The sequence below is a fragment of the Prionailurus viverrinus genome, chromosome A3, assembly GCF_022837055.1.
Source record: "Prionailurus viverrinus isolate Anna chromosome A3, UM_Priviv_1.0, whole genome shotgun sequence".
In the NCBI taxonomy this organism is placed as follows: Eukaryota; Metazoa; Chordata; class Mammalia; order Carnivora; family Felidae; genus Prionailurus; species Prionailurus viverrinus.
The window spans coordinates 5,895,261-5,916,603 of NC_062563.1; the positions used below are offsets into that span (position 1 = coordinate 5,895,261).

Sequence of the window (21,343 nt, forward strand, 5' to 3'; positions counted from 1 at the left end):
TCTGCCTACTCCTCTCTCCCCTCCCCCATCCTTGTTTTCATTGTCTTCATAATCTTTTCCAGAGCGTCCCGTAGTTGGAACCGTACAGGATGTAGGTGTTAGTATTGAGAACGAGCACCTAGGACTGGCCACATGATTTGTGAGACCTAAGGCAAAATGAAAAGGTCCTAAGGATTTCGTGACGGCAACGGCAGAGGTTAAACCACGCACAGAGTCCTTCTGTGTGGGGGACCCTGAGTGATGGGACAGGTGCCATGCCCGTGGGGCTGGCCCTGCAACGTCTCCGGGTGTGGATATCTGTCCGTTATCTCTGTGCGTCTGGGTACCTTGCGTCTGCACCTTGATTCCGTGGTCTAGCTCCAACCTCGTATACACAGACACACGAAGATGCACACACACGTACACGCGCTCCCTGGTGTGGCCAGGTTGACATTTGCACCCCCTTTTTTTCTGGGGCACCTTGTTTTCAGGCCTCTGTGTTTCTCACCCCATTTCCCTGTCCGTCCGGTCTTCTCCTCTCTAATTCCCGCCCCTACACCTTTCCCCCACCAGCTTTTTAAGAAATACAATTTACTTTTTATTACTAGGTTTTTATTTATTTCCTTTTAAAGTTTAATTATTTTGAGAGAGAGAATAGGGGGGAGGGGCAGAGAGAGAATCCCAAGTAGGATCCGTGCTGTCAGTGCAGAGCCTGATGGTGGGACTTGATCCCATGAACCACGAGATCATGACCTGAGCTGAAGTCGGATGCTCAACCGACTGAGCCACCCGGGTGCCCCGATGTTTATTTATTTTTGAGAGAGAGAGAGAGAGAGAGAGAGGGCACGCGCGCGCATGAGTTGGGGAGGGGCAGAGAAAGAGGGAGACACAGAATCCGAAGCAGGCTCCAGGCTCCGAGCCATCAGTACAGAGCCCGACGCGGGGCTCGAACCCATGACCCGTGTGATCATGACCTGAGCCAAAGTCAGACACTTAACCCACGGAGCCACCCAGGTGCCCCAACCCTACCTACTTTAACATCCAGCTCAAATCCATCATCGTGGTCTCGCTGCCTTTTGGAGCTGGACATGTGGGGGTCAAGATCACTGGGTCCTCAGCTGGAGAGCCTTGTAACCTTTGGGGCTTTTAGCTACCGTCCCTCCAGTGCCTGGCACAGAGCAAATGCTTCTTGAGCGAAGACTAGACTATGAGAGTCTTTTAAAGAAGATGATTTTTTTCTTTCGGACTCTTTTTCAGGGCCTAGTTAAGGAATCTTTAAAAATGATACTTAGGCCCCAAAGCAGACTTCTTTTTTCTCCTCGACGTTGTGGGTTCAGGGATTTGCATTCAACCTTTGGCTCAGGGATTGGGCCCACAGGTGGGGGAAGGGGAGGAGGAGGAAGGGCAGGGTCGTTTGTGAGTCAGGTGGGACCAAGAGTCAGAACCAGGAGCCTCCGGGGCTGGCTTGTCAAGGGAAAGGAAATGGGGACTCTCGGAAAGCTTTAGCCGACAGAGCGCTGCTTCGGGTCCCTTTACGAACATCAGGGGGCCCGGGCGCATCTCTGGACCCTGAATTCCTGGGAGAACCCGTGAGGCCCCGTCTTGCTTCCTGGGCAGTAACGGGGGGCTGCTGCCTTCACCTTCCTCACTATCTCCTCGTCTTGGGTGGATGTCCCTGCCCCGAGTCTTTGAAGCACTTGCTCCTCCAGCCTACGGCGGCCCATCTTGGGGGATGGCTTCCGCCACGTTGGTCTCGCCAGCTGTGGCCGTGGACAGAGCCTCTGTCCCTCCTCGGTGAGATGCCCCAGACCTGGATGCTCCTACCCAGCGCCGGCCCCTCCTGCTCGAGGGTCTTCTCTGACCCTGGGAATGTTTGCAGCCCACGGAGGAGCCAAGGCCCCCGGGAGCAGCCCCCCCGTTGTTGGTGGTCAGGGATAAATGGTGGATAAATGCCCCAGCCTCCTGTCACCTTGGGGAGCACCGTGCTGAGCTGTGTTCACGTCGTGTCCCCGGCGGGGGGGGGGGGGGGGCTCAGGCGTGTGAGCCCCAGATGCACACAGCTTCCTGTTTGGGCTTTTTTTCCATCCCTGCCTCTCTTTCTGCCTCACCTCCAGGTGGTTCTTGGGGTCACCTCTCAGGCTACTTGCATTTAAGTCCTTGACTCAGGATGTGCTTTTGGGGGCGGGGGCGGCCCCTGAAATACGATGGAAGGTATGACAGAGTGGCCATGAGGCATCGCATGCGCTTATTACGAAGAGGGAGCTCTTTCCACAGCCTTCCACCCAGCCAGAGATCCTTAACTCTTCCAGTTAAGGATCCACGGTCGGGATGAAGTCTGAGACACCCCTTCCCACTTGGCATCGAGGTGCTCTGATCTGGCCTTTGTTTTCTGACCTCGAACTTGATAATCGCGTTACGCGTTTCTGTCCGCACACCCTGCTGTCGGGCTCCCTTCTCTGCTGGCTGCTTCCTTCTCTTCGCGTCTCTGCCTCTGGGTTTGGAATCTTAAGACAGGCTGTGGTTCTTTTTCAAAAAAAAAAAAAAAAAAGAAAAAGAAAAAGAAAAAAGGCAGGAAAGATGACCCAGCAGGAAAACGGTGTTTATGTTGGTTTGTTTATTCCCTGACTGTGCGTGAAAGAGGCAGAATTTACCTCGTTCTATTTTGGTCTGGGGCTGGAGGCTGGAGGAAGTGGGGCCACCAGGGAAAGTCTCGAAAGATGAGTCTCCTGTCCGTGGTGTCTCGCCCGCCCGCCCCCACGATGCCAGATGCACGCAGCTGCCAGCCTCGGGGGGTTTCCAGAGCCACCCCCAAGCCCCACGGTGCTCCCCGCAAGGCCTGGTTTCTCTGGGGCGGCCCCGGGGCCCTTTCTGTTCCACCGCAGATAGGTTCCCAGGCACTGAAGTCAGCCGCACGGCTCTCCTCTCGTCACTTGGTGTCTGGATGGCTCGTGCCTGGGTGAACGGAAGGAACGACAGGGTCTCCAGTTTCCGGAAACTCTGGGGCCCAAACCCGGGAGCCTTGAGCAAAGGGGGACAAGAGTCAGGTCCAAAAGTAAACTTGCAGTTGGCTTTTTTCCCAGCTGTGGCTTCCTGTCTGTCTGTGTCCTCCCGGCTCCCCCTGGACGCTTACAGATAAAGGGGCCAGTGCTGACAGTGACAAGGGTGCAAATATGGGGGCGGTGAAGCCCAGACCACCAGGCAGTTTCCCACCGGGGGTCGGTTCGGGTAATCTGGTAGCCCCCCGGTTGCACAGGCAGGCCTGGAGGGTGGGGTGTGCAGTGCCCGAGGCTAATCAGCAGGTGTTGTCGGGAGCCTGGGTTCCCGGTGGGTACCGGGGTTGGGGTGGGGGGCAGTGGGCTGGGGGTGAATCCGTTGCCGGAGGCGCTTGGGTCGTTTGGAAAAAAACATGGACTTATCCTCTCTTACAGAAACATTTTTTTTTTTAATTTTTTTTTTTCAACGTTTTTATTTTTATTTTTGGGACAGAGAGAGACAGAGCATGAACGGGGGAGGAGCAGAGAGAGAGGGAGACACAGAATCGGAAACAGGCTCCAGGCTCCGAGCCATCAGCCCAGAGCCCGACGCGGGGCTCGAACGCACGGACCGCGAGATCGTGACCTGGCTGAAGTCGGACGCTTAACCGACTGCGCCACCCAGGCGCCCCTAAGTTTATTCATTTGGAGAGAGACAGAGAGCGCTGGCGGGGGAGGGGCAGAGAGAGGGAGAGAGAGAATCCCAGGCAGGCTCTGCCCTCAGCACAGAACCCAACACGGGGCTCGATCCCACAACTCCAGCATCATGACCTGAGCTGAAATCAAGAGTGGGACGCTTCACCAGCCGAGCCACCCCCGTGCCCCGACTTTTCCTCTTTTAATAACACAGATAACAGAAAGTGATCCCAGAAAGCCCCCTGGGCTGGTAAGAGGACTCTGAAGATACTCGCACGTTCACTCGACGTAAACTGGAGACCTACTGTGTGCTGTGCCGTGTGTTAGGTGCTGGGGCTGCAACGAATGGCTGGCAAAGCAGGACTGTTTCTTCCGGGCTTAGGAGCTTGAGGTCTGGTAGGGAAGCAGGGAAAACCCAAAGAACCGTGCAAACGAACTTAAACCCCAGCCTGAGTTCTCGGAAGGGAGAGGCTCGGAGGGCGTCTAGAGACGGTGTGCCCATCAGGGCGTCGGCGGAAGCTTCCTTGGGGAGCCGAAGGCTGAGCAGGTGTGTTGGAGGTAAAAAGGTGAGGGACGGTGTTGCAGCGGCCGCACGTGCGGAGGCCTGGGGTAGGCTGGCGTCTGGTCCGGATGCGAGCCTGGACGGAGGCTGGGGTGGCTGAGGCCGTGGGGGCCGGGCAGCGGGCGTGTGGGGTGACGGGGGGAACACATCAGGGAATTTGGGCTTTTTATTCTAAGAGCCACTAGAGGGTGGAAAGCAGGGCAGTTGTGTACTCAGATTTGAGCCCCGGAAAAGCCCTCGCAGGTTGCTGGGGGTGGGGCGGGGGTTGGGTAAGGACGGGTGGGCTTTCCCCCATCAGAAGCGTTGCTGGCCTCCCTGAGCCTCAGCCTCCCGCCTGTGGAAGGAGACAACAGCACCGACCTCTCAGGCTCCCTGGGTGACGGGGTGCCAGGCCCGTTCTAAGATCGTTGCACCTTGAGTGAGGGTCGGAACTTGGTTGTGAGCTCCTTGCTTTGGGGCTGGGGCAGCTTAAATCTGGGGTGGGGAAGATTCACGTTGACGAGGAGGTCCGCTCCGACCTGGAGCCTTGAGCCTTGGACGCTGGCCTGGCATCGGGAGTGCATCATTCTGTGGAACCCATTTTTAGAACAATCCTCATAGTTCGCCCCGCTTTATAAGTAAAATAACACGAAAGACAGAAGCTGGCTTGTCCAGGGTCGCTCCACTGGGATTCTACTCTAACTTTCCTGGGACCCAAAGCCTTGTGTTGTAATGCCTACATCCCTGCCCGCCCAAAGTGTGGCCCAAGGACCGGCCTGGGGGATTCTTCGCAAAGTGGATCCTGGGCTCCGCTTGGACCTCCTGATTGTTTTCTCCTGCCGGTTGCTGCATCCCCGATCGGGGAGAACCTTCTGTTTTTAGCCGACCTCCTCGTCCACCTCCTGCCCCCATGACCCATGTGTGCGCACACATTTGAGAGACTCTTTATCACACACCAAGGTCAGAGTAGGCGTTTCTTTGCAGCAGGACTTCTCAGAGCCTTTAAAGAGCAAATGCACCTTAAGGAGCAATGATCCTGTGGTGCATTCCACGCTTGTTTGAGAGCCTTTTGATTTTTGACCCTCTTGTTTTGCTCTCTTGGGTGTTCTGTTAGCAGAGGCAGTTGTTGAGAGCTTGGTAAACACACCCGTCCTGTTACATATGGGGAAACTGAGGCCCAGCCCTTGGTGGCTCCTGACTGACTTCCTGACTTTTGACAACATGGGCCTCCTGGACTGTGGACAGGAGTCTTGTTGACCCTCCTGCGAATGCCCAGGCGGGGGGCGGGGGAAGGGAGAGAGACCGACCGACGGACAGACGGACAGAGGGCCCCGGGGTGGGGAAACCGCGGGCTGGCGGCTCATGCTCCGGCCGTGGGAGGAGGCTATCATGCTTCTTTGTGTGTTTTTCCACCTTCCTCCCAAATGACTTAATTTTAGCCTTCCTGGATGTGCGTATGGTCTTCACGAAAGTATTTAAAAAAAGCCTCTCTGACTTCATCTTCCTGTCCCAGGGATGCCAGGGACCGTTTGGGTAGCTTGGTAGAAAGGCAGGGCATTCCCCGAAGCCCCCGGGTGGGGTGCTGGGGAGCCGGGCTGGGTCGTCCCCAGCCTGGGGCTCTGGAGGGGCACTCCCCACGGCACCACGCCCCGGCTTCCTCCCTGGGCCCTTTGATCTCCTTCCCTGCAGGGCTGGTGTGCCGGTCCAGGTCCAGGTGCGAGCAGGGCTGCTGGCTTCCCAGCCTGACTCATCCTTTGCAGCAACATGCCTGCTCTCCCTCCGTGACTTCCTGTCAGCCTGGGGCTCCCCAGTGCGTGCCCTCCTGCTCTCTGGCTTCTGGGGCACGTTCTCAAGGCTCAGCGGCGGTCAGTGACGTGCAGAGTTTGAAAGCGCCAGGCCCTACGGTGTTCCAAAGAGCCGTGGGCTGAGGGTGAGGGTCAGAGCAGGGGTGAGAGAGAGGAGGCTGCTGGTGACCCCTCATCGTGACTCCATCCCAGGCTGGAAACTCTTCCTAGCTTCCCAGTCCTCTTCAGACCAGAACCCCCCACCCCCACCCCCACCCCCCGGGGCCGGAAGCTCTCCCTGCCTCTCTTACCTTGCCTCGCACACTCTGTTCCCTCTGCTGGAATGCCCTTCCCGCCCTCCTGGCTGCATTAGCCCTGCCCATCCCTCTGACCTGCCTCAGGAGACACTCTTTTCCTTCCTCTGGGCGTAACAGGGGACTCCTTCCCCTCCTTCGGGCCAACTGACCGGGATTCAATTGCCTTCGCCTTGTGAGGCCCTCAGCCTCCGGAGTCCAAGCTCTGTCTCTGGCCGACAGAGCGGGTGTTGGGGGAGTGAGACCCCATTCGTCCCTGTGGCTGCTGGACCACAAATTTAGTGGCTCGAAAGCGCACCCATTATGGATCTCGCTGAACTAACGTGAAGGTGCCCCGGGGCCGCGGTCCTCCTGGAGGCCCCAAGGGAGGGTCCGTTTCCTTGTCCTTTCCGGCTTCAGATGCCGCCCCCATCGCTCGGCTCACGGGCTCCGGCCAACAGTTGCGTCCCTGTGACTCCGCGTCTGTCCTCCCACCTCATCTCTGGCTGGCGCGCCACCCTCTGGTGCCTCCTGCGATGGCCTGGGGCCACCTGCACCACCCAGAATCCTCTGGCAGCTCAGCGTCCTTCGCCACATCTGCAGAGTGCCCTTGCCTGGACAGGTCACAGGTTCTGGGGGTGAGGACATGGTCTTCCGGATTGGGGGGCGGGTGTTACTCTGCCCACCCCATAATCCGAAGTCCACTTCTCTCTGATGGGGGTCGCTTGGCACTGGGCCAGCCACATTCTCCTGGATTCTCTCCACGCCCACTGACCCCTGGGAGGATTCCTGGCTGGGGGCGGGGGCCCGATGGGAGGGATTATTCATGTCGCTTTCTGTCTGGGGTGTGCTCCTCATTGGCTGAAGACACTTTTTGTTTAACGTTTACTTATTCTTGAGAGAGGGAGAGAGAGAGAGAGAGAGAGAGACCGAGCAGGGGAGGGACAGAGAGAGAGGGAGACACAATCCAAAGCAGGCTCCAGGGTCCGAGCTGTCGGCATAGAGCCTGACGCGGGGGCTCCAACATACGAACCGCGAGATCACGACCTGAGCCGAAGTCAGACGTTTAACCGGCTGAACCACCCAGGCACCCCATTAGCCCCTCATCTGTAAAGCAGGGGTCACGGCTCTGTACCCCGGTGAAGGAGGAAGGATTAGGTGGGAGAATGTCACTCAAGCCTGGTGGCACAGCCACTGCCCAGGCCTCAGTGTTGGGGTGCCGGGGACCCTCGCTGCCGGGCAGGACTCCTGGAGAGACCCGGCTGCCTCCCGATGTGGCCCTTCCAAACCCCGGCCGCGTGTGCTCCCCGAAGGTTGTGGGCTGTGTTCCTGAGGGACCCCAGGGGGGACAGCCAAGCTGGGAGTCGGGCTGTGACGGCACGAGCGGTTCCATCATACCCCACACTGAGGCCCAGAGCTGGCCACCCCCACGCGGCCGCCCGTGGCCTGCACACAAAGTCTGGGTTTCGGCGCCGAAAATGGAAACAGCGGGAAGAGATTTCCGAGGCCCCAGGCCGCTGGGACCCACCGGCGGGAGGGGGAGGCAGGAGGTGGAAGGAGGCCCGGTCCCCACGGTGCTGCAGGATCGAGGGAAAGAGGAGGGAAGCTGGGTTCTGAGACAGGACAGGGGCTCTCCGGTGCCAAGGCCGCGGGCACTGGGGAAGCTGGCTGGGATCTGTTTTCCTGTGGCTCCTGCCCCTGCCAGGGATCATCCCCCGGGGCCAGAGAAATCCTCCGGCTTCCGAGCTGGCCGTTCTGCGGGGTCCAGGGGCTGTATTCTGTGGGGGCTGTGTTTGCGTAGAGGGCCGATCTCTGAGGTCCCGGTCCGGGGGTGGTCCCCCCACATTTCCCCGGGGATCCCCACCGCTCTGGGAGGTGGGTCGTGGTGAGGCCCTGTAGATCACGGTCTCGGAACAGTTTCTAAGGAGCCAGAGGGCAAAAAAAAAAAAAAAAAAAAAAGGACTTTCCGCCTTCCCACGTTGGATTAAAAATACCACTTTTCCAGCGTGGTGGAACTTTCCGGGGCAGGTGGGCTGTGAGGCACTGGAAAGCGACTCTAGCCATGGCGTGTGGCCCTCCTGCTTCACTCTGGGGCTTAGGTTTCAGCTGGTTCTCAGGGCTGGTTCTCTCCCAGGAGAGGAGGAGCCCACGGGCCCCGGCCGCACACTGTTCCCAGGCCGGTGGTTAAATATTAACACCCCTCCGTGCCACGAAGCCGGGGTCACTGGCGGTTCAGGCCTCACAGGGAGCACGGCTTCAGGGGCTCCTGGGGGTCAGGAGGGAGAAGGTGACCTTCTGCCTCTCCTGTCCTCCCGCCGCTGCTTTCGTCGGAAGCAGCGGGAGAAGGTGAAGTGAGGCCACATCTGCATCTCAGCTCGGCTGCGCCCCTGTGCGCTTGGAGGGGTGGGCACGTTGTCCACACCCACGAACGGGGGCTGAGAGCCGGGCCAGCGCCCCCTCCCCGGTTCGTAATGCGGATCGGGCCGAGCGGGGAAGTAGGGTTGCCCCGCGGAGATCTGGCTTCTTCCAGAAATGGAAACAACGTGCCAGGGGCTCCTCGGGGGGCTCAGTGGGTTAAGCGTCCGACTCTTGGTTTCGGCTCAGGTCAGGGTCTCTCGGTTCGCGGGTTCGAGCCCCGCGTCGGGCTCTGCACTGGCGTCGCGGAGCCTGCTCGGGATCCTCTCTCTCCCCCTCTCCCTGCCCCTCCCCCCCCTAAAAAATCAAAAAGTAAACCTGAACACACATTTAGAAGACACGGAATGGGCCAGCTGAATTGGGACAGCGTCGATGAACACGCGAGGAGGGGAACCATTTGGGGGAGAGTTGTAGCTGAGACACGGTGGGTGGGCGTGGGAACCTGAGCATACTATTAGCATGATGGCTCTTTGCTCCGTGTTTTAGGCCTACGTTGGCTCTACCCGCTTCAAACGACACAGCTTTATTGAGAGAGAAATCGCATTCTGTACGACTCACCCTTGTGGAGCCTACCGTTCGGTGGTCTTTAGTCCGTTCAGAGGTCTGCGGCCATTTCCACTGTTCCACGTGTTCATAAGCCCAAAAGGAAAGTCCGTACCCACCAGCACCCCCTGCCCCCCAACCCGGCCCCTTCCCAGCCACCGCTCGTCTTTCTGATTGTCTATAAATTTGCCTCTCTGGACAGGTCACGTAAGCGGAATCCCCCCGCGTGCGGTCGCGTGGCCGCCCTCCTTTACCCGGCAGGATGATTTCAGAGTTCGCCCATCTTACCAGCCGGTTCTTTATTCTGTCTTACCGCCAAGTAATTTTCCGTGGCGTGGATTTACCACACTTTGTTTATCCACGTAGCAGTTGATGGGTATTTGAGTTGTTCACACTCTTTGGGGCCACGTTACAAATAATGCTGCCTCGGTGTGTCGGATTTTGTGTGGGTCTGTGTGCACGTTTCACGTCCCCACGAGCGGTGTAGGAGTGCTCTGGTTACCGCGTGTCCTTGCCAACACTCGTTACCGTCTGTGTTTTTGGTTTTAGCCGTCCTAGCGGGCGTGAGGGGCTGTCTTACTGTGGTTCTGCGTCGCATTTCCCTCGTGGCTGGCGATGTTATCTTCCTTCCGCGTGCTCACCGGCCATTGGTAGGTCTTTGTAGAGCTGCCGTTGACATGGGCCTTGTCCGTTGTTGGAGTCCGTGGCGGACGAGCTTTCCCCACCTTGTCCTGTGCCATTTTCTTGACCGATTTGTATAAGCAGGAATTGTCCATTGACAGTTTGTCAATTTTGGTAAAGGTAGTGCAAAACCATTTGGGGTTTGGGGGTGAGAAAGGCTGTTTATTCCTGTTTCAATTCTTCTTTTTTTTTCTTTTGAGAGATCGCGAGTGGGGGGCACACTTGTGCAAGTCAGGGAGGGGGCAGAGGGAGAAAGAGAGAGAGAGAGAGAGAGAGAGAGATTGAGGGAGAGAGAATCTCAGGCAGGTTCCACGCCCAGCATGGAGCCCAATGAGGGGCTCGATCCCACAACCCTGGGATCATGACCTGGGCTGAAACCAAGAGTCGGACACTCACCTGACTAACCACCCAGATGCCCCGCGTGTTCCAATTCTCAACGCATTGAGTTTGGCTCGAATTCTCTGTTTGTTTTTTTCCGCCGTTTTTAGCATCTTGTATTTCTCCAGAAACACTCGTGCTATGCATTCTGTTTTATAGGACCTTTCTGCTTGGTACCCTATCTCCCCCTTGCCAAGAAGTGTTGATTTGTGTGGTCCTTAGAAGCAGCTCCTTGGGACTTGTGTGCGCCGTAAGGTTTTACTAATATCTCTTAGTAAGTAGATGGCTTGCGGTTTTTCTGTAATGCGGCGTGACTGGTTTTGGGGTCCTCTCTCTGGGAGGGACGGCCTCCCCACAACACAGCGGCTGAATCGGCAGAGTCCTGTTTTGCTCAGAAATCCAGGCAGGGCTCAGCTGGGAGGTTCTCATATTTTCCGTAGGGTCTGCTGTGGTCACTGACGAAGCTGTGGCAGCTTGGCTGGGCCAGGGACACCCAAGATGGCACCTTGTCTGGGGGCTGGCTTGGCTTCTCTCTCTCTCTCTTTCTTTTCCAGACCCTCTTCCCCCATGGCTTCTGCCCCCTTCCACGTGGTCCCTCTTTCCAGCACAGCAGCCAGATTTCTTGATCCAGTGGTGAGCTTCCCAGAGAGCAAAGCCAGAGCTGCTGAGCCCCTTACATTTTAGTCCCCAGCCTAGCCGGGCCTCGCTTCCACTGGGTCCCACCGGTCACAGCAAGTGGCAGAGTCGGCCCACACTTCAGAGGGGGGAAACAGACCCCACTGACTTACGGGGGAGCTCCATGTGGGGGCAGCGGTGGGAGGAGTTGCCGGTGGCCCTATTTGCAGAAAACCTACAACTGTAAACATCCTAATGCAGTTGCCTGATGCCCTTTGGAGTCCCAAGTGAACATTCTTTGAATGGATACGTGGTCTGTTGACTTGTGGCTCTTGGGAAGTCACGGAACGTCTGGGGCCAAGGCAGGTTGAGTTCCGCGGTCTCGCAGGGAACCGGCCCCTGCGTGGCTCACGTCAGCCCAGGGAGGCCCCGCGGAGCCTCGAGAGTCTGGTGCTGAGCTGGTCTTCACTTGGGTCTCCCCGTCGCCGAAGAAGGTCGCATTATCCCCATTTGACAGAGGAGGAGACTGAGGCCCAGGGATCGGCTGGCTGGACCTACTCTCCTCCCTTCCCCCCCACCCAGACCTCATACGCGTCTAGTATTTTCTCTGCTCCGCCGCTGTGCTGTGATGGGAACGTGTGTGAACGCAGCATCCGACCACCTCCCGTGTCTCTTGTCCTCTGGTGAGAGGGTGATTTAAGGACGTCCCAGGGCTCGTGTGCTCAAGTTCCGGGGGCCGGACTTCCGATGCTGTGCCCGGTCCTGTCGCTTACCTGGTCACCCGGATGGACAGTTGGCTTCGCCTCTCTGGAGCTCACCGTCCCCATCTGTAAAGTGGGAACACCACTCTTACCGCCGGGAGCCCCCGAGAACTGACGGGAGGAAAGCGCCGGGGCGGGGGCGGGGGCGGGGGCGGGGGGGTGGCCTTCACCCTGAGCCTTTTCGGCCTCCGCTCACGCCTGGGCTGGCTCCAGGAGGCCAGCGTGTTCAGGGTAAATGCCACGTCACCGAGGGCTTCTCCGGTTCCTCCTCTGCGTGAGAAACCGCTGTGCTCTGATAAGACGCTCGAGGTGCCGGCCGGAAACGGCCAGTCGCCCACCTTTGCCTCCAGACTTGGTTGCAGAGTGACGTCTCCGTTGCTTCGTCCGGGCCCGCCTCGTGCCCGGACCGTCGGGGCAGAAGCAAAGCCCGTGTCCGCGTCCCGCTCTCCCCGCCTCGCCAAGGCTCTCCTGCCCCAGTGCCTTCGAAGACGACTCTGCCCCTGCCAAGCCGGCCTGGAACAGACTGCAGCCCGTGGCTTGGGGGCGGGGAGTCGGTGCGTTCCCGCTGATTCACGGATGAGTCAACGCTCCCTGGTAACATCTGGCGCGGGGTGTCACGGCCTGTAAGAAGAACGTTCAGTATCGTTTGGCAAGGCGTTCACCGTTCGAAGGCCTGATTCTGTGGCCCTACGTGACTCCTCGTGGTGTTTTCCTGTCCGTGAGGGCCTCTCCAGATAATCTGGTCGCGTTTTCTTGCAAACAGCGGCGTCCAGCAGAGTCACCACCCCCCCCCCCCCCCCCCCCCCCCCGCCCCAGGTTTGCGACTTCCGTGCTGTGGTGTGGACGCCTCCCGCGAGGGCCCCGGGAGCCTGTGGGAGCAGGGGAGCTGTGCTGGCCCGGAGCGGTGTTTCTTCTCTGCCTGTGGCTCGTTGGGAGCAGCTGACTGGTTCCCTGACGATGTTGGCAGCGACGCACGGCCAGCGGAGCCATCGAGGCACACGGGGGCGGGGCGAAGACGGCGGGAAACTCTCCTTTGTAAGCTGGCGATCTGCCTGGAACATCCCCCAAAGCAGTTCTGAATCTGCCTGTAACGGGGCGCCGGGCAGAGGTGGAAGGACGTGACAGTCAAAGCTAGGGTCTTCAGAAAGACTTCGGGGCTCCAAAAAGCCGTCCCTGGGGCGCCTGGGTGGCTCAGTCGGCTGGGCGCTGACTTGTGCTCAGGTCACGATCTCGCGCTCCGTGAGTTCAAGCCCCGCGTCGGGCTCCGTGCTGCCAGCTCGGAGCCCGGAGCCGGCTTCCGATTCTGTGTTGCGTCTCTCTCTCTCTGCCCCTCCCCTGCTCGCGCTCTGTCTCTCGCTCTGTCTCGAAAAGAGATAAAGATTTTCAAAAATTTTAAATTGCTTAAAAAGGACAAATGCAAATAAAATGAAAAGCCGTCCTTGCTTCCATGATCTCTCTGCGTTAGCGAGGGGACTGAGATCCTCGGGGACTTCCGAGTGGCTGGCCGAGACGCTGCACCGTCTGTTGGCCGGGAGATCGGCAGTCCTGTTTCTTGCACACGCACTGTAGAACATACCTCAGCATTTTCTGAGTCGGGTTCCGGCCATCGTTGGGTGTCACTTAAAAAGTGGGATGTTAGGGGAGGTGGAGGGGGATGACCCCCCCTCCCCCGCCCCGTTTCCGTCTTCTGGTCCGGATGATGCTGTCACTTGTGGAGCGCCCAGCCCTCCCATGGCCAAGGGCTGGGCACCAACTCGACTAAGACAACCGGTTCTCTGCTCTCAGACTTTGGGATGGGGCGATGCATAGAGAGAACTAGAACTCAAGCTTCTGCCTTCGACAGCTGGGCCGGATGAGACAGCCCTGCACCCTCACACCTGCCTTGGCTCGTGCTGCTTCCCCATCCCTGTGTAGGCTTTTCTGAGTGACCTGTTCACCTCCCCATACGTTTCCAGTGGGTTCTGTGACAAAGGAAATTGAAACACCGGGTAAAGTCACTGATCTAGTTTCTGCGTGCCTTCTCACGACTCTCGTATACATTAAGGGGCTTGGTACATGTCTAATGCGTTACGGCACGCAGCAGAGGTAGAATTTGGCCGACCTCACAAACGTGGAGTCTCCAGGCCACACAGAAGAGGGGTGACAGGAGATGTGTCCCTCATCTAAGGTGGGGGGGCGTCTGCTCCAGCCGATGGCTTGATGGCTTGTATTACAATGAGTTTGATTTGCCAGAGGTTCTGAAATGAGGACAATCACACCCGAGCAACGGCAGCGTCCAGATGAACCACGTGCGTCCCTGGTTGCAAGCTTTGACTGGCAGGTGGTCTGGTTGGATTTCGATCCCGCCTTGACCGTGTTTCAGCACACAGGGACCCCTGCGGTCCCGGGCAAACAGCTTTGCCTTTCTGAGCCTCAGTCTTGAGATCTGCACAATGGCACACGCAATTTTATCCACCTCATAGAGTTGTTGTAAGGATTCAGTGCTGATAGGATGCTGGTCAGGCATTTCAGCCCAGAGTCTGGCACGTGGTAAGTGCTCAATAAACAGTCACTCGATCTCAGGCCTTTGTGTTTGAGCAGAGAAAATTCGCCTTAATTCCCAGGAAAATTAGATCATTCCGGGTATGGTGCAGATGGTCGATGCCCCAGGGCAGGGGCTGGTTAGGGTGTTGTTCGCCGTTGTACCCCAGTGTCTGGCACAGTGTGGGGGTTCAAAATTTTTAACTGATTGTTGAAGGACTCAAAATGTTGAAACTTTCAATTCTTACGAGTAAAAGTGTGCAGAATGTCATGAGACGTTGTATACTACAATTCTGTTAACAATGAATGTAAAAATTCACCCATCCATCCATCCATCCATCCAACCATTCATTCATCCATCTATCTATCCATCCACCCACAATCCACCTATCCATCGTCCACCCATCTATCCATCCATCCATCCATCCATCCATCCCTTCCATCCCATCTATCCTCCCTCCGTCCCTCCCTCCCTCCCTCCATCCATCCCACCATCTATCTGTCCATCTATCCAGTCATCCATCCATCCAACCATCCAACCACCCACCCAACCATCCATCCATCCAACCATCCAACCATCCAACCATCCAACCACCCACCCAACCATCCATCCATCCATCCATCCATCCATCCATCCATCCATTCATCCATCCACCCATCCACCCACCCAACCATCCATCCATCCATCCATCCATCCATCCATCCATGCATCCACCCACCCACCCATCCACCCATCCAACCATCCATCCATCCATCCATCCATCCACCCATCCAACCATCCATCCATCCATCCATCCATCCATGCACCTATCCATCATCTACCCCTCCATCCATCCATCCATCCATCCATCCATCTGTCCATCCACCCACCCATCCACCCATCTATCCATCCATCCATCCACCCCTCTACCCATCCATCCACCCCTCTATCCATCCATCCATCTATCCACCCCTTTATCCATCTACCCCTCTATCTATCCATCCATCCATCCATCCATCCCTTCCATCCCATCTATCCCTCCCTCCCTCCCTCCCTCCCTCCATCCATCCCACCATCTATCTGTCCATCTATCCAGTCATCCATCCATCCATCCATCCACCCGCCCACCCCCCATCCACCCATCCAACCATCCATCCATCCATCCATCCATCCATCCATTCACCCATCCAACCATCCATCCATCCATCCATCCATGCACCTATCCATCATCTACCCCTCCATCCATCCATCCACCCCTCTACCCATCCATCCACCCCTCTATCCATCCATCCATCTATCCACCCCTTTATCCATCTACCCCTCTATCTATCCATCCATCCATCCATCCATCCATCCACCCATCTATCCATCCATCCATCCACCCCTCTACCCATCCATCCACCCCTCTATCCATCCATCCATCTATCCACCCCTTTATCCATCTACCCCTCTATCTATCCATCCATCCATCCATCCACCCATCCATCCATCTATCCATCCATCCACCCATCCATCCATCTATCCATCCATCCACCCACCCATCCACCCATCTATCCATCCATCCATCCATCCATCCATCCATCCATCCATCTATCCATCCATCCACCCCTCTACCCATCCGTCCATCCATCCATCCATCCATATAGTCATTCATCCATCCCTCCATCCACACACCCACCCACTCACCCACCCATCCATCCACCATCCACCCATCCATCCATCCATCCATCCATCCACCCATCTATCCATCCATCCATCCACCCCTCTACCCATCCATCCACCCCTCTATCCATCCATCCATCTATCCACCCCTTTATCCATCTACCCCTCTATCTATCCATCCATCCATCCATCCACCCATCCATCCATCTATCCATCCATCCATCCACCCACCCATCCATCCATCTATCCATCCATCCACCCACCCATCCACCCATCTACCCATCCATCCATCCACCCATCCATCCATCCATCCATCCATCCATCCATCCACCCATCCATCCATCCATCCACCCACCCATCCACCCATCTACCCATCCATCCATCCACCCATCCATCCATCCATCCATCCATCCACCCATCCATCCATCCATCCACCCACCCATCCACCCATCTACCCATCCATCCATCCACCCATCCATCCATCTATCCATCCATCCATCCACCCATCCATCCATCTATCCATCCATCCACCCACCCATCCACCCATCTACCCATCCATCCACCCATCCACCCATCCATCCATCCATCCATCCATCCATCCATCCATCTATCCATCCACCCCTCTACCCACCCGTCTATCCATCCATCCCTCTATCCATCCACCCATCCACCTATCCTCCATCCACTACAACATCAGTTGTAGTTTTACCCATTTTGCTACTGCAAAATGTGAGAAAGAAAAGATTAAAGGGTTATCTCCATTAATGCCCATCTAGGCGTCCACCACCTCATACGTGGTGGGCTTAGGAGGAAGTTGCACGGCATGCAAATGAGGAGTGTGTGTACCGGTGCTCGGTTGCCTGAGCTCACACCCCAACTCCTGCCTAAATGACCTGGGGCAAGTCAAGGTTTTACCGTAATCATCGAGATGATAATAGCCCTACACCTTAGGGTCGTGAGAATTGAATGAGGTAATATGTGTATTCCAGGCCATGCCTGGCAAATGGTGAGTAATCCAAAAAATGTGAGCTTCTATTCGCTGAGAGTTCAGGCAACACAGAGGCTGCACATGCCCGCCTTCCTGTACTGTCTCCCATCGGGATCCCCCCTAACAAGTGTGCAGGGTGAGCTCGCCTTGGAGCAGCGCCCTGTCCCCTGCGTGCATTCTCTGTGCCCCTTCTATACTCCCTTTTTCCATCACAGCTACTAAGGGGTCTTCAGCCCTGGATCTTGCTCTGATGTACCCGCTTCTGGGGGCCCGGCGGACCTCCTCCCACCTCCCCTACTCCCCACGGTCCTTCTGTCCAACGGCGGCCGGCTGGTGACAGGGCTGACCGAGCCATGACCTGCCATGCCTCGTGTCTCTCCTCCTCTTTTGTAGGGAGTCCGACCTGTTCCTGCTGGACAGCCGCACGCTCTGGGCCTCGGAGGAGGGCTGGCTGGTGTTCGACATCACGGCCACCAGCAACCACTGGGTGGTCAACCCGCGGCACAATCTGGGCCTGCAGCTCTGCGTGGAGACCTTGGACGGTAGGTGTCCCGTCACCACCCCTCTGGTTCCGACGCAGCCTGAGCTCCTGGACTCACGTAGGAGCTCAGCAGCAAGTTCATGCGTGTTCCCATCCAGGGAGGGCTCGCTCCTCCGACCCCCACCAAGCAGTGCTCGCTGTCCGCGTTTTGATCCCAAGCAAGAATAGCACCTGCCCCTTTGCAGGAGACGATGACACCGTTGGCCACACCGGGTTGGGCGAGGCCTCATTGTGCAGAGCGAGGTCCCTGCACCAGCGGGCTGGACATCCTCGCGGAAACACAGACTCTGGCCCGTCCCAGGCCTGCACTGTTAACACCGGCACTTTATTTAAAAAAAAAAAAAATTTTTTTTTTCTAACGTTTTATTTATTTTTGAGACAGGGAGAGACAGAGCATGAACGGGGGAGGGGCAGAGAGAGGGAGACACAGAATCGGAAACAGGCTCCAGGCTCTGAGCCGTCAGCCCAGAGCCCGACGCGGGGCTCGAACTCACGGACGGCGAGATCATGACCTGAGCCGAAGTCGGCCACTCAACCGACTGAGCCACCCAGGCGCCCCTAAAACCGGCACTTAAAAAAAATTTTTTTTTACATTTATTTATTTTTGATAGAGACAGAGCACAAGTGGGGGAGGGGCAGAGAGAGAGGGAGACACAGAGTCCGAAGCCGGCTCCAGGCTCCGAGCCGTCAGCACAGAGCCTGACCCGGGGCTCGAACTCACAAACCGCGAAATCACGACCTGAGCCGAAGTCGGACGCTCAACCGACTGAGCCACCCAGGCGCCCCTAGAACCGGCACTTTAACTGGAGCCCCAGGTGATGCCTGAGCGCACATAACTGTGTGAGACGCGCTGACGCAGGCACCCCAGCCTGGGGACATGGGACATCCTGGGTGTCCCGTGCATGGCAGGATGTTGAACCGTGTCCCCGGCTCCTACCCACTAGAGGCCAGTCTGCCCAGAATGTCTCCAACTGTTACCGAATGTTCCCTGAAGAGCCACATTGCCCGTGGTTAAGGACCTCAGCCCTGGTGCGAGGCAGGAAGCCCCTTCCAGGAGACCCCGAATGTGGTTCTGAGCCCTCAGTACTTGGAGACTCCGCTGTTGGCTGCGTTCCCCTGTGCTTTCTATGCCCCGCCTTAGATCCCCCGTCTTTGACGAGGGCGGACAGACGGCGAGTGGGAGCCAGGGTGGGGTTAGCTGCGCCCATTTCTTCCCCCGAAATGTGTTTCTTATTAAGTTGGGGGGCGGCTCTGGGGTCGGTAGCTTCTTCCTTACGCCAGCTTTAAGGAAAAAAAAAAAAAACACACCCAAACGAAGAACACATTTCTTTCAGAATGGGTAATACTTGCCAGTGGCTCCAAATTCAAGTTACAGATGCGTGCACCCGTGTGGACTGGCCCCGTGACCTCCTTCTGTAGCTGAACTCCACCTCCAGCGCCAGGCTGTTCCCATGGTAGTGGACGTCTTTTCAGAGATGCCCTCTGGGGATTTACACCATCGCACGTACATTCTGTGTTCCTTTTATTTATCTGTTTTCCCCTGCGGGCAGTACCATAGTCTAGACAGCGTTGGCCGCCTGGCTTTTTTTTTCACCTGGCGACTCACCTTGAAGGTTGGGCCTTTTCAGCTGTTAAAGAGCTTCCCTGTTCGTGTGAAGGCTGTTGTGGGTGTGTGTACGTGTGGAGCGTTTGTAGCTCTTCCGCTCGCTCGCTGTGTGACTTTGGGCAACCTCCCTGACCTTTCCCAGCCTCCTCATCCCCAACGCCCAGGGCTCCGGGGTGGTTCTGAGATTACGTGAGTTAATACAGAGGGGGTTTTAAAATAGTGCCCCAATGGGGCGCGGGGGGCAGCTCAGAGAGTCCGACTGTGGATCTCGGCTCGGGTCACGATCTCGTTGTTGGGGAGATCGAGCCTCGCGTCGGGCTCTGCGTGGACAGGTACGTGCCTGCCTGGGATTCTCTCCCTCCCTCTCTCTCTCTGCCCCTCACCTTCTCTCTCTCTCTCTCTCTCTCTCTCTCTCTGTCTCTAAAACAAACTAAAAACAAAGTTTTAACGATTAAAAAAGGGGTGCCTGGGTGGTTAAGCGTCCTTGTCCGCTTGAGTGAGTGTAGCCCTGGGATAAATTCCCGAAAGGGACGCTGTCTGTGGTTTGGATCAATACACCCCCCGCCCCCAAGCAATGCACGAGGGCACCCGTTCCCCCTTCTTTGACAGGACCCGTTTCCAAACTTGTCTGTCTTTGCTCATCAGGTAGGCGACAAATGGGACCCTGTAGGTTTGCTTTGCTTTTCTCTCTCACGTTTGAGGCTCAGCCCTTCCTCCTGTGCGTGGCCCGCAGCTTTCCTCCGTGTGCCATCCGTTCATACCCTCTGGTAGAGCGTTGGTCTTTTTCTTTATATTCTACGGACAGCTGGCCCTTTGTGCTTGGAGCTGCAAATTCTTTTGCCCGTTTTTACTTTTTCTTTTTACTGTGGTTAATGCCAGGTTTTACCCAACGGATTTAGGTGATGCGCCCAATTTGTATCACCTTTTCGTTTACGCCTCCGGGGCGTGGCCACTTTTCTTTCCCATCAGAGGCCACCGCTTTGGCCTCGGGCTGCCTTCTCTACCTGAGATTTGCCTAAGACCATGTACCATGCGGGACGGGCCGCAGAGTTTAGGGCCACGCTTGTCCTGTTTCCAGTGGTTTTCTTTCTCCTGATGGAGCCCTCCCCCTCCCTCCCCTTTCCATGACACTTAAGGTCGGGGCGGGGGTGGGGGGTGGGGGGGCGGTTCCTAGAAGTGCTGAAGTTTTCCATTGCTACGTTTCGAGTTGGCAAGCTATATGTCTGATGGACCAAATTCAGCTTGCAGCCTGTTTTTCTGTGGCCTGTGAGCTAAGAATAGTCCTCACATTTTTAAATGGGCAAGATATCAAAAAAGAAAGACTATTTCATGACATGTAAACTTCCATGAAATTCACATTTTGGTGGTCATAAAGTTTTATTAGTACACAGCCACACTTACTGATTTACATATTGTCTAGGCCTCCTTTTGTGCTATCACAGCAGCGTTGAGTAGTTATGACAGAGACTCTGGTCCACAAAGCTGAAAATACTTACTATTTTCCGATGATTATTTACAGACAAAATGTGCAATCCCTGTTGTCTGCCAGAACTTCTCAAACTGTGTTCTGTGAAGTGTTCAAGGATGTCCCGGGGTAAAGGAAAGCATTTATGATCAGTGAAGCGTGAGAAATGCTAGGTTGGAGACACTCAGCAGGTTTCTCTGCGGGACTTATCAGTGCCTTTATTTTGTGAATGTCCATTGGGAGTTTCCTGATGGGGAATATAACGTAGAGGAATTCCAAACGTATTTGGCAATAGAGTCATTCAACTCTGCTTTTTACTTACAAGCTTTTGAGGAGCAGATTGGGGTGGGGGGGTGAGGTTAAAAAATGAGGCTAAGGTAGGCTTGATCTGTTTCCCTGGACTTGTGGATCCTGGCTAGACCTTCCAACTTGACCTTAAGGGGTCCTGTGCTTCTCTGCCCTGCTGGCTCGAGGCGGCCCAAGTTTGGTTTTTCTCTTAAGGGACAACCAACCCTGTTCCCTTTAGTTTTTGCCACTGTCTTTCTCCCCCAAAGTCTGGGGCTTTGTATGCTTATTTCCTCCAGCTTCTGCCCCCCCCTAGCGTGAGGGGGAGGCTTGGCATCCACTGAGATGGCCTAGCCTGCTGGTTAAAGCTTGGGCTCAGGAGGCCAGACTCCCCGGGTTCAAATCCCACCTCGGCCGTGTGCAGCCATGTGACCCAGGGTGAGTCACTTCATGTCCCTCCTCTGGAAAGTGGGGTTAATAATAGTTTCCACCGTCCAGGGTGGTGGTGAAGGATCAGATGAGCTCATGCAAGTGAAGGGCTTAATTGCTCAGCTTGAGGCAGCAGCCGAGCACAGAGCGCTGTCTGCCGTGGTCCCTCATAAGTCCCACCACGGGGCCTCGAGGCAGATGCCGCCGTT

The 21,343-nt window shown here is 56.5% G+C and overlaps 1 protein-coding gene across 1 annotated transcript in view; it reads left to right on the forward strand.

The window, feature by feature from the left end:
• BMP7 (bone morphogenetic protein 7) overlaps positions 1 to 21,343 on the forward strand; it is a 92,544-nt gene that overhangs the window by 42,923 nt on the left and 28,278 nt on the right. Inside the window, exon 3 of the mRNA XM_047854104.1 lies at positions 17,202 to 17,350. Coding sequence (XP_047710060.1) covers positions 17,202 to 17,350 — 149 coding nt within the window. The remainder of the gene's footprint in view (positions 1 to 17,201; positions 17,351 to 21,343) is intronic.